General features: G+C 49.1%; 1 protein-coding gene across 1 annotated transcript in view; it reads right to left on the reverse strand.

The window, feature by feature from the left end:
• Positions 1-13,829, reverse strand: part of IGF2R (insulin like growth factor 2 receptor) — a 96,878-nt gene that overhangs the window by 60,937 nt on the left and 22,112 nt on the right. Inside the window, exons 3-5 of the mRNA XM_080805342.1 lie at positions 7,693-7,814; positions 6,015-6,113; positions 1,139-1,271 (exon numbers count right to left, since the gene is read on the reverse strand). Coding sequence (XP_080661468.1) covers positions 1,139-1,271; positions 6,015-6,113; positions 7,693-7,814 — 354 coding nt within the window. The remainder of the gene's footprint in view (positions 1-1,138; positions 1,272-6,014; positions 6,114-7,692; positions 7,815-13,829) is intronic.

A 13,829-nucleotide genomic window follows, 5' to 3' on the forward strand; every position in this document is an offset into this window, starting at 1 on the left:
AGCTTTATAATCAAATTTGAGCTACGGACCCATTTAAGACACAGGCTTTGTTCGTCTGCCTTTTTCCAAAAGAACATTAAAAGCTGTCCTTGGAGAACAAAAGAATGATGTAAAAGCCCTGACACACAAAAAACCTAAAATTATCACTGGTCACTTTTAGTGAAGCACGTATGTGGTATGCTCACATTTAAAACAACAGTTGTTTTTTTTTTTTTTCCCTAAACACAGAAATAATCAAAATGGTACATAATGTATTTGTACAACTCACCGTAAACTCATATACCTACCACTCAGCCACACCGTCCCATACTGAGTTTATTCTTAATTTTTTTTTCCCAACGTTTCTAAGGCCAAAGTCCCACAGACAGTGTGAGAAACAGGAGCATAAAGGTAACACTAGAACTGATCTTTTCATCTGCTAATTTACTCGTGACAGAACTGCTGCTGGCGTAGCAGAAAGGCAAGTCCTGGTCTAGGGGACTAACAACTCCCTGAAAAACACACAAGGCTAGGTTCTAGAAAGTGCCGACAAAACAAAGCCTTAGTCACACTTAACGTCCTAGTTAAAGACCATGTACAGCCTTCAGTTAATTTAGCAAAGACACCCAAGCTTCCCACACCACTTCTGGCACCTAAGAAGAAAGCCAAGCCCAAGCCGGCTTAGGACAAAATATGTATCCCAACCCAGTTCCCAAGGTCACTTGACCATCCCTCTCTCCCTGTCGCCCAGCCTGCAACTCAAAGCCCACAGACGTGGGTACACCCAGCTGGCCAGAGGCTGTCCTCCCCAGGCCCCCCACAGGAAGGGTGACTCACCCTGCTGCAGCTGGTCTGGGGCCTCCAGCACACCCACCCCGTTCATTCTCCCACCATCTCGCTGGAAATCAGTTACCCGAGAATCCTGGAATCAAAATGTCTGGCAGAGAGAATCCACTGAGATGGACCAACAGTCTGAATAAAATGTGTGATGGAACCAAAACTGACTGGGGGCCGAGGGGGGCTTATGCACAGAGAACATCTTCCTGCCTCCTTAGAGGGCTGACTCAGTGACAAGGATATCCAACTAGGAATAATGGTGGAAGGCAAAGACAGAGAAGCCTTCGAAGACATCCCTCACCACCACCACCCCCAAACCTACCTATGTCTCTACAAACGTTGATGAACAGCGAAGTGTCTGGGTCAGAGTCGTCCACCAAGTAAGCCCCGCTAATCTTGATCAGAGGATTTAAGTCATGCTTCTTGAGCTCTCCATCAAATGCGTAGCACGGCACCTAGAAGAGAGGAAGAGAAAAGGTGAATCCTGGACGCCCGCCTTGTCAGGGTACCGGCTCAGCAGAGCATCTGACCAATGTCACAGGACACTGGTCCCTACCGCTTACGGTCTATCAGGCCGTGGGGTCCCCCGGAGACAAAAGAAACAAAGCAAAGGTCAAGTGCTTCAGATGCTCTGCATTTAGCACCACCGTTTTTCCCTCCTGACTGCCCCATCTCCATCAGCATGCTATGGTATCTGCCAGCTTACAGATGACCTCTCTGCCCCTACCCTCCCTCAGTGCTCACCCCGGAGCTCTGCAATTCACAATGAAATTACCTGATTGGTCCATCCTCATCCACTCCCCTTCCTCCCCTTCCACTCTGCCTGAACATGGGTACGGGAGGTTGCTATCCCCACCCTGCCAAAACCACTCCCACCTAGTCACCACCGACCGCCTGCTGTAGACATGGTGTGCTTTCTCAGCCTTGAGTGTCACTGGCCCTTCCCTACTGCCTGACCCCCATTCTTCCCTTTGCTGCCCAGCCCCCCAGAGGCTCCTGGTTTCCCTCCACCTGCTGAATGCTCCTTCTCAGCCTCCTGGGAACATTCTTCATCTTCCTTCTATCTCTTAATGCAGAGGTACTCCACACCTGACTTCTCTGGTCACTTCCCTGTCTACACTTTCCCCTGGTCACCTCCTGCCCAACTCCAGACTTCCTAGCAACACACAGCAGATCTTGTTCACCAGCAGACTCCAGAGACAGAATGCTTGAGTCCAAGCTCTGGTTGCTGACACTTAGGACAGCCGTGAGCCAGTCTAACCTCTGTGCTTCCGTTTCCCCATGCGTCAACTGGAAATAACGACAGTCATTAGCTCAGAGGGCTGCTGTTAAGGACAGAATGAGTTAATGTATATAAAGTTCTTGGTACAGTTCCTGTCAAGCCCATATTAAGTGTTACTTGTTACTGTTATCTCCCATTATCACTTAGGTACCCAAAAGCATCTCAAATTTAACATTTAAAAATGAGTACTAGGTGTTAATATGCCACTAATGAATCACTAAATTCTACCCCTGAAACTAATAATACATTTTACGTTAACTAAGTTAAATAAAAAATAAGAAATTCTACCCCTGAAACTAATAATACCTTATGTTAACTAAATTGAATAAAAAATAAAAAATTCTATCACTGAAACTAAGAATATACTATATGTTAACTAAGTTGAATAAAAAATAAAAAATTTTTTAAAAAAGTAAAAAAAAAGGGAAGAAATGATTCTATTTCTCCCCCAAACCTGCTCTTACTCCAGCGTTCTTCTCCATCTCAGCATTCAGCCAGCTGCTCAAGCTGAAACCTTAAGATCATCCCAGACCCTGACATTCTACATCCAAAACCATCAGCAAGTCCTGTCAGTTCTGCCTTCAAACTGAATCCCTGATCAACACGCGATCCCTGACCTCAGCTTTACGATGGTGCAAAGGCGATACACATTCAGTCTCTTAGATGGAGCCGCCCCCAACCCAGTCTCAGGCAGGTAGATCTGTATAACAAAAGTTAACCGCTTATTGTTCAGCTAACAAGTTTTTCTTGGAAAGATGATCAAACTTGCAGGACTGCTCTGACCTACTAACCATTTTCCCCAGCACAGTTCTGAGATTTCAGGGCTCAAATGGACTGAGTCAAGGGCAGCTCCTCACAGCCTCAGGGAACACATGAACTGCTTTCAACGGGACCCCTAAAGCAAACTCTCCCGGTGCCCACAGGGGATCAGTGGTCCCGCTGACGACCGAGGGGGCTGGAGGGGTGGGGGTGAGGGGTGCCGGCACACGAAGCCAGCAAGGTCCAGCCTCACACTGGACCCTGCAGAAAAGCAACCAAAACCAAAGGTATTCCTGCGGACTGTGACAAGGCTCCAGTGAGAGGGACCACGGCGTCCCGCACCCTGCAAATGGAAAGCCTGTCATCCTCCAGCAAGGTAACGCGGAGACAGTAACTCCAGCAGGGAGCGACCCGACCTGTGGCAGGGGAGGGAACCGGCAGGCAAGGAGCGACTCCCTGGCTACAAGCTGAAGGCCTCTGAGAACAGGGAGCAAGCCGGCAGCCGGTGCGGAGGAGAGCCGGGACCACGTCTGGAAGAGCCTGTAGTTCTCCACCAGCTCAGCTTCACCCAAAGACTTGAGAGATTCCAGTAAGCAAGGTCCGCAGACGCCTGGCTCAGGGCAGTTTCAGCAACTTCTGGCCGGCTCTCTCCTCCAGGAAGGACTAGAAGACACGCCTAACACAGCACCCCACAGAATTGGAGCGTGCATCGGAAAAACAGTCAAGGCTCCTGGGGAAAGTCCTCCCCACTTCCTGCTCCACGGAGCAAAGCAATGGAGACATTCATAAGAGCAGGAATGTAGCCGCGGGGGAAGGAGGTCGTTGGCCAGCCTCTCACACCACACAGTGAATCAACCTTGTTAGCGCCAGACGTATATGAACTGCACTCGTGGAGCTCTGCTAAGAACACAAGCACCCCAGGCCTGAGTTCTCTGCGCTCCTCAGAGTGCGATGGGAAGGGGATGTACATCCAAACTATTTTAAAGAAATTACTATCTTAAAAAAGCCCTACCAGAATCCACTCAACAAGCATTAGACCATCTGCAACTACCATGAGCTTTGCCCCCCAACTGTTTTAACTCCGACAAAGCCACTGACAACTGAAATGAGGTACAGAAATCAAGACTCCAGTGACACGAACCACATCTGGATTGGTTTTGGGTTTTTTGGGTTTTCTTTTTTTGCACAAAATATTTACTACAGTTTTTGAAGCAATACCATCTCCTGTAAGGTATAAAGCTGTAATCAAACCTCACTGAAGACAGAGAAGAGGAAACCTGCTCCACCAGGATTTGCTCCAGTGAGGCCCGGCCTCTCAGCGGCCACCATGCGCCTCTGCCCATTCTGCCTCCATTGACCTGTACCTGAGGCACAGCAAATCCAGGCCGTGAGCAAGGACCTGCCCCCCATACCCTCACTCTATGGGTCCTCTAAGAGCAAGAAGCCTTTCAAAATTTAGTGAAATTCCTGCTTCTTGGCCCATGACAGGCCCTCCATAAATGAAAACTGAATGAATAAGGCCCGGGCTGCCAACCAGACCTAAAGACAGGATCACTGAGGACACACTGCACACTTCTCATCCATCTGTAGATCGGCTTCTAAGAGAAATTAAATGTCACTGTTTGGAGAAGAAACACAGACTACACTCCTCCCCTCATACATCAAAAACTGATTTAGAGCAAGCCCTCCCCACCCCACCCCCGTTACTTTCCTATAAAGGGCAACAAAGTAAATAGTTTAGGCTCTGAGTCACACAGGTCTCTCTTGTTCTTCTTTGCTTTTTTCACAATCCTGTACAAATGTAAAAACTGTTCTTCGTTCTGGGGCTGTGCAAACACGGGCCAGGGCCAAGCTTTGGCCCAGGGGCTGTAGTCTATGACTTCTGACCTCCAATGCAAAGAAAATAGAAAACAAGTAGCATTTATGTATTTATTTTGCGAAGTAATTTTTCACCAGGTGTAACAGTTCAAAAAAGCCAGGCAAGACAACGGTCAAAACAGGGAAAAACGGGTCTTGCTGCTGAGCCGGAGAACCAGAGCCCGGGAGGACATCTGTGGGGCCCGGAGAGGTCTGAGGCCCCACCAGAGAGCAGGAGGCAGTGTCTCTCTGTGGCTCTCAGATGCTTCTCCTGCCATTAACTGCACACTGGCACACAGGGTAACCAAAGCATTAAAATTCAAGGTTTAAATCTGACACTGTCACGACAAGGTCAGTGTCATTGTATTAGGCCTTCCCTCTCCCCACACTTGAGACTCACTCGGTGTCCCTCACGCTCTCTTCCAGGAGGCAACATTTTGCCTCTTGCAGTTCCGTATCTGATCATTTATTATTTACAGCTTCGTGTGGCTTTATTTCTTTAAAAACAAACTCCTCTCTTTCCGCCCTTCTTGAATGACACTGTGTTGGGCCATCAGTGAAAATAACTGATTGCTCCCATTTTCAGATCCTAGATCCTAAGAGAGTCTTTGAACTCGATCCTTCAGAACATAAAACTTAATGGGGAGACATGAGAATAATCAACCCGTGAAGCCTGTCGCCTCAGGAAGCACAGAAAACCACCTCCGGACCTGCAGGGGGAGGAGGGGAGACGTGGCAGGGGGAAGGGCCACACAGCAAGCCGACTTCGGTCTCTGGGCTCGGGGAGAGGACACTGCAGGAATCACCAAGGACGACGTGACCGAACACCAGAGAAAGAGTGGAAGGAACGACAGCAGCCCTCTAGTCTCTGCCGGACACCAGCGAAGAACCGACTGGCTAGGGCCACCTGGCCTGAACTCACAGCATCCAGGAGGCATCCCAAGGCTGAGGAGATGGATGCCAGGAGGGAGAGTGTCTAATCTAAACACAAGCTCATCCATGGCAGTCATTGAGATGCACAGCACCAGAAACCAAGAACTAACTAACTAACTAAACTGAGACGGTAGACGGTGAGACAGTCTACTTCTAATCACATCCTAGGGTATTTCAAATGCCCTGTCCTAAAAATAAAAACCACCCAGCATCATTTTAACAATTAAATCACGTGGTACCTCTACTCAAATGGAATTCGAAAACTAAAAAAGATTTTTACCCCAAAAGGTTTGTGCCAGTGTTTCAAATCTTAAACGTCCCAGAATGTCCTTAGTAGTAAGCACCTGACCTTGAATCCCCTTGTTACCTCTTTATTAGCTTTAAATGTCTCTTTCTTGCAGGCAGCAGTAGTCCTCCACTCGAAGTAATGCACACAATCTGTTGCAGTTACAAATTCAGGAGTTCCCTATTTTTAAAAAAAAGTAAAAATAAGTTACCATACTGCATATTGTAAGGGTTTTTTTCCTCCCCCCTTAAAGTTAGAAACAGTAAAGGCTAATGAAAATTTTTAAAGCAGCAAGGAGGGGGAGGAGGGAGGACACAACTGTTTTAGTTAATCAAGGTCATCAAGAAGTTCCCAAACCCAGAAATTATGAGACAAAAGCTTCGTGAAATCATGCTGGAATTTTGGTATAACTGGTCCAAAACTGTTCTACTGCCCCAACTATGCAAGCACAGTAACTCCTGGGATGTAGTCCTCAGAGCCCTTCCACTCTCAGACTCCAAATGTTCTCTTAACCAAATGCCAACAAAATCAAAGCCAGAAAATGTGACCTCATACTTCCTGTAAGCTGAGGACGGAGGCCCATCTGGACCCGACCGAGTTCACACACCAGCCTCGCTTTAGACACCCCCACACTCAAGGGCAGCCCCTCCACACAGACTGCAACCAGGGTCGACTCCAAAATGGTCAACCACAGCACTGCTGGGTTGATACGTGACACCAAATTCACCTCTACACTCCCATGTGCAAATCTAGGGAGTTCTTCGCAATTCTGGTTTTCGTGTGATGAACACAGAACTCCTGAAGGAAATGAGTTAAAATTAAAGCAGCAGCTAGCCTATTCTATAACACAGACCTCCATATTTCATACCACTGCAACAAGATCTTTTTTCTAAGGTTCCAACATAGACAAGAGTGCATCTGACAGGCTGGTCCCAAATTAACAATGTTAAGTTCTATTTTTTAAAGTTCTTCAGAGGAGACATTATGGGCCTAAAGATGCAACAATCACAGCACCAAATTCTAAAACAATACTTTAAAGTAATCTGGCAGCCTACATGAGTTTCCTCAACCTTATTTTTCTAAACACTTGGGTTCTTACTCTGATTCGAGAACAGTTGTAGGATCTATATATAAATTGCTTCTCCTAAAAGCTAGCAATTATTTACTGGAAGGTCCTTTCTATACACCAGAGATTAAAACCAACAACTCATACTCAATATGCAAGAGTAAGAACAAACATCGTGCTTTAAATAATGATGTCCCCTTGCAATGCCAGTAACACTCAAAAAAGGTGTGATTGATGGCCATTACCTACTGGCCAAGACTTCTAGACAGATGCTGGTCTTCCCAATTTAACGTAAATGAGGAAACCAAAACAGTTTAAAAAAAAAATAATAAAGGCACTGCCCTAAAAACTACCAAGATAATATGCTAGGTAAAGAAGTCTTAGAAAGAAAAAAATTTATGCCTACAGTAAACACTCAACAGTGTTTTGAGTTTAAACACACTAATCACCTTGAATTGTAGTTTTATACAGGATGTAGGTCAAGTTTCACTTAAAAGTTGTAACTATGGGCTACGGTTTGTTTACATATTGGTTCTTAATGGTGATGGTGTTTTGGTTGGTGGTTTGATGGCTCTGTTTGTGTTTTTAATTTTGCTCACTTATTCTTCCCAGAAAAACACTATAGCAAGAATGCCTAACGGGCAAACATTTTTAACAAACGGAACATTATAAAGTGACTCTGTGTGGACTCACCAAGGTTTTCCCACATAAGAAGGTAATGCTACTCTGGATTCTGTGATTTGGGCTTTGCTTACAGCTCTCTGTTGTGTTGAATTCCAGAAGAGATCTGGTTACAGTTTTTGAAGAAGAATCACCTATTTGGAAAGGAAAGGACATGAACAAACTATAAAACATTTATAACCATAAAGCTATTTCCAAGCATAAGCAAATTAAAAGTGGTACTATAATTCATCTGAAGGCTCATAAACTTACAAACTGTCCCTTCCCCAGAATTTTCCATCTGAAGAATGGCATTTCCATCCACCAAGCTGCTGGTCAAGCCCCAAACACATTAGAGTCTTATCTTTCTCTTATCTACCGTATTCAATAAATCAGAAAGTTCTAATGGTTTTGCCTCCATCTCAAATCCACCCACATCTCACCACCTCTACTACTGCTGCTACTAAAACCACACCATCTCTCACCTACACTCTGGCAATAGTATAAGATTGGTCCCCTTGCCTCCACTCTTGTCCCTCACCATCCCCCCTTTCCCCATCTACCTCGACCAGTGTGATCTTAGAAAACATAAATCAGAATATATAACTCAACTGCTCAAGTTCTTCAATAATTTCCCAACATACATGTTATAAAATAAAAATTCTTTAGAATGGCCCACAAGTAGGGTGATTACATCTCAGTTTGCTAGGTCTGTCACTGCAATAATCTGGAATAAAACATCTATACCACACCAATATGGTAATAAATTGGTATAAGAACAAACTCACAAGCAGATTAGAACAGAGAACACAGAGAGATATGTACGAATCAAACCTTGATGTATGACAGAATAACAGATCAATGGGCAAAGAAGAGACTACTCAATAAAGGGAACTAAACAAAATGAGAATCCACATGTGACAAAAGATAAAAACTGGATCCCTACCACTGTATACAAGAATAAACTCTAAAATAAAGACATAAACATCAAACTTTAGAACTTTTAGTAAAAAATATAGTTATCTTTTAGATCTTAATGTAGAAAAGTATTTAAGACTCAAAGCATTAACTCTGAAATATTAATATATTTGACTTCTTAAGTTTAAAAGTTTACTTTCATCAAAATGTAGCTTAATGAAAACAAACTACTTATAAACTGGAAGATAGACAAAGCTGGCAAAGAACTGGCATCAAGAATATTTATTCTCACACACAGGAAAAGAATAAAAAACTTTTCTTCTATAATCCTAGAAAGTGAAACAAAATAACCTCTAGCTGAAAGAACACACAAAAAGAAGAGATAAGGGAAAACCCACACCTAGTGATGCCTTAGTAAATTTTAATATTAAAGGCAAAGAGAAAATTTTAAGGCTTCTAGAGAGAGAACACATCACATGTACTAGATAACCCAATATAAAATGGATGGGATCAATTAAAAGGAAGAAAAATATGTCAGTAAGTATATGAAGAGAAATGTTCAACACCACTGGTAACCAAGGAATTACATACTGAAACCACAAGGCATACTAATTAACAACCATTCCACTGACAAAAGTTAAATACCAAGTGTTGGAGGAGAGTGGTCTAGCTCTCCTTTGTTGCTTCAGCATGGCATTAGGTCCTAAAATTGAACATTCATGTACCCCATGAGCTACGTATTGAACTCTTAGGTATCTACACAGAAGAAAATAATGCACATGAAACACGTGAAACATGAGCAAAAACCTGGAAACAACTGAAATGCCCATCAGTAGAACAGTGCATAACTTACCTTTGGGAGAGCCGCACAATATTTATGTAAAAGTTGGCTGGAACAAACCACAGTGAAAGATAACGAGTTGGTTGATCTTTAGCAACATAACATTGTTGTTACCACTTTAAGTCCCGGAAAATCACACATAGTATGATATACACTTTCTAGAAAGATAAAAATATCTCTCTCACACACACACACAGACTCTTGAGAAAGAGATAAGACACAGCAAGAGAAAGAAACAAAGAAAGGGAAGAAAATTTTAAATACAGGTTAATTATTACTCCCACTGAAGGGAGACAGGAAGATGGAGAAAACACGTAGATAGTGATTATTCTCAGGTTACTAGATTTTGTTAGTAATCACATTATTAATTAGTAGTCACATTATCCAAAACAACTAATCACATTATTAGTTAGTAGTCACATTATCCAAAACAGCTAATTAAAGAACAAGAAAGGGTGCCTGGGTGGCACAGTTGATTAAGCAACTGCCTTCCGCTCGGGTCATGATCCTTGAGTCACAGGATCCAGTCCTGCATCAGGCTCCCTGCTCAGCAGGGAGTCTGCTTCTCCCTCTGACCTTCCCGCCCTCTCCTCCTCGTGTTCGTGCTCTTTCTCTCTCTCAAATAAATAAATAATCTTATTTTTAAAAAAAAAACAAAAAAACAAAAAAAACAACCCAGAAGATTAGTCCACAGATCAGTTATGACTGTGTATCATGAACTCAGGATTATAATTGGTCCAATCCGATACAAATACCTGAGATCTTCTTTTAAAAAAGAAATAAAGGAAGAAAAAAGGGGGAAGGATCAAAATTAAGATGCCAGTGGAGAGGAGGTAATGGGTTCCAGAGCTGCCCCCACAGCACCAGTCTCACAGTCCATTGGTTCTTTCTCCCGACTGCCCGCCTGCCTTCTGTGCAAAGGTCTGCCTGAATCGCTCTCTCCCCTAAAACTCCCGAGATCTTTCCGAAAATCCTTCTTCTCAGCCGAGAGCACACAATCCCTTGCAGACTCCGGGACCAAGGACAGCGCCCGTGGACAGCACCCGTGGCCCCGCCCATGGTAGGCGTGTCTAGCGCCGCGAGACGGGGCGGGGCTTCGGCGCGCCCCTGCAGTGCTGCGCTCCAGGAGACACGGAGGGCGGGCGAGGACCGCAGCAAGCTGCACACGCCGCGGCCAGAAGGGGGCGCTCACAGGCCACGGTCCCCCCCCATCTTGAAGACCCTCCCCCACGCCTCCCGTCCCCCCACACAGCAGCCCCTTCCGGCCCTGTGCCCAGAGCTCCTGGGGGCTCCTCGTAACAGCTGGGCCCGCCCTGAAAAGGAAACGCAGAGGGTCCTGGCCTCGGGCTGGGAGGGATCCAGCCAACCTTTGCCGCCGCGGCACGGGGCACCGGCATCCCTAAGCGCCAGGCCCCCATCAGCATCGCACCCGCCTGTCCATCTCGCCTTCTTCCTCTGCCCTCTCCGCCCGGTGGCCGGGACCGGCTGCCAACCGGGGCACTCGGGGAGAGGCCGCAGCGAACCGCGGCAGACAACCGCGGCAACCGGCCAGCCTGGCCGTCCTCCCCGGACAAGAGCCGGGTGAGGACTGCGGGGCCGCGGCCAGCACGCCAGGCCCACGGCCAGCTCCCGAGGACGGCGCCAAATGGGCTGGGCCGCGCTCGCCGGGCCCGCCAGACCGCGCCGGGTCCTCCAGACCGCGCGCCGGGCCCGCCAGACCACGCTCTCCAGGCCGGGTCCGCCAGACCAGACCGCACTGGCGGGGCCCCACCAGACCAGACCGCGCAGGGTCCTCCAGGCCGCGCTCTCCAGGCCGGGTCCTCCAGACCAGGCTGCGCGCGCCAGGCCCGCCAGACCGCGGTCTCCAGGCCGGGCCCGCCAGACCAGGCCGCGCTCGCCCAGGCCCGCCAGGCCGCGCCGGGTCCTCCAGACCGCGCTCTCCAGGCCGGGTCCGCCAGACCGCGCTGGGTCCGCCAGACCGCGCGCTGGGCCCGCCAGACCGCGCGCTGGGTCCTCCAGACCGCGCGCTGGGCCCGACGGACCGCGCCAGGCCCGCCAGACCGCGCGCGCCAGGTCCTCCAGACCGCGCTCTCCAAGCCGGGTCCGCCAGACCAGGCCGCGCTCGCTGGGCCCGCCAGACCAGGCCGCGCTCGCCGGGCCCGCCAGATCGCGCCGGGTCCTCCGGACCGCGCCGGGCCGCGCGCGCCAGGTCCTCCAGACCACGGTCTCCAGGCCGGGTCCTCCAAACCAGGCCACGCGCGCCAGGCCCACCAGACGGCGCTCTCCAGGCCGGGTCCGCCAGACCAGGCCGCGCTCTCCAGGCCAGGCCGCGCCGGGTCCTACAGACCCTGCGTACCAGGCCCGCCAGGCCACGCTCACCAGGGCCCGCCAGACCGCGCCGGGTCCTCCAGACCGCGCTCTCCAGGCCAGGTCCGCCAGACCAGGCCGAGCTCGCCCGGGCCCACCAGACCAGACAGCGCTGGCGAGGCCCCACCAGACTAGACCGCGCCGGGTCCTCCAGGCCGCGCTCTCCCGGCCGGGTCCTCCAGACCAGGCTGCGCGCGCCAGGCCCGCCAGACCCTCCAGGCCCGCCAGACCGCGGTCTCCAGGCCGGGCCCGCCAGACCAGGCCGCGCTCGCCTGGGCCCGCCAGACCAAACCGCGCTAGCCGGGCCCGCCAGGTCGTGGCGAGTCTGCCAGACCTCGGTCTCCAGGCCAGGTCCGCCAGACCGCGCCGGGTCCGCCAGACTACGCGCTGGGTCCGCCAGACAGCGCTCTCCAGGCCGGGCCCTCCAGGCCGCGCTCGCCCGGGCCCGCCAGACCAGGCCGCACTCACCCGGACCCGCCAGACCAGGCCACGCTCTACAGGCCAGGCCGCGCCCGGTCCTCCCGACCCTGCGCGCCAGGGGGCCCGCCAGGCCACGCTCGCCCGTACCCGCCAGACCAGGCCACGCTCCACAGGCCCGGCCGCGCCGGGTCCTGCAGACCCTGCGCGCCAGGCCCGCCAGGCCGCGCTCGCCCGCACCCGCCAGACCAGGCCACGCTCTACAGGCCAGGCCGCGCCGGGTCCTGCAGACCCTACGCGTGAGGCCGCGCTCACCCGAGCCCGCCAGACCAGGCCGCGCTCCAGGCCTACCAGGCCTCGCCTGCAACCCTCGCCGTCCCCGGCCGAGCCCAGCCGAGCTCGCAACTCGGCCTCGCTGAGGCCGCAAGCCCTGGCAATCCCGACTTCGCAAGCGGCCGCAGGGCCCACCGCGCGGCCACCCGGCCTCCCCAACACACCGCTTAGAGCCTGTCAGGCAGGCAGGCAGCCCTCCCCGTGCTAGTCACCAATGTGCTCCGGCAAGGCTTCCCCAGTTACCCACTTTCCTTTCCCTTCTTTATTGTGCCGTGTCCTTCAACGTGAACTATTCACATGTTCTTTCACCAAATGAAGAAAGAATCCTCTCTACCCAATTTCCCGCCCCCCCCCCAGCTGCTGCCTCATTTTTCTGCTCCTCTTTATATTAAAACTCTTTAAAAGAGATTTCTATTCTTGCTACCACCAATTACCCTCCCCGCTCAGATACTCCCCCTTGTCCCCTGCACTGGCTGTTCCCCGAGCCACCTGACTCACTCCTTCAGCTCTAAGTCTTTGCTCAAATGTCACTTTCTCAGCGATATTTACCCCCATTTAATATTCTTGAACACACACTCCTGAGACCTCCAGCACCCCTGACTCTCCTTCCTTTTCTTTTTTACAGCACTCATCACGTTCTAGTGCACTACCTAGCCACTGTTTGTGTTTGTCTAGCCCCCACTCCACTATTGGTATGTAAGCTCCACAAGAAAAGGGATTTTTGTCTGTTCTAGTGACTGATTCATTCAAGTATTTGTTATAAATAAATAAATGGATATTCAGTGTTGGCTGTTTCAAAATATAATTTATACATATATCTTTTAAGATATGACTTAATCAAGTAAATCAGAATAAAATATGTTACAATTTACCAAACCAGACCCATACAGCTAGGTTGTGCCAGCATATCTGCCACAGTTACCAATGCTACCAAAAAAAAATTCTTGTACCAAAATCTATGTACAGTGCTAATTTCTCTACCGGTAGGATTTACAAAAGTAGGTAACGGGAATATAGGCTTTAAAATTTAACAGCTATTGTCGGACTATCAGGAGAGGCCATAAATAAAACAAAAACATGAGTTATATCTAAAACTGAACCAGACTGTCATCTTAAATAACCAAAAGAATTATACAGTTTTAAGAAAATGAAAGAATACAGGGCTTAAGAGGAAAAGAGATTTTTACATCTTAAGAGTCAGAGATGCAGAATTCAATTCAGCAATCAACCTGGATGGCTGTTCCAGAGTTCTCTGAGTGCACACAAAATATGAACAATACAAATGTCATCTGAA

This window comes from Martes martes (genome assembly GCF_963455335.1).
Source record: "Martes martes genome assembly, chromosome: 6".
NCBI lineage: Eukaryota > Metazoa > Chordata > Mammalia > Carnivora > Mustelidae > Martes > Martes martes.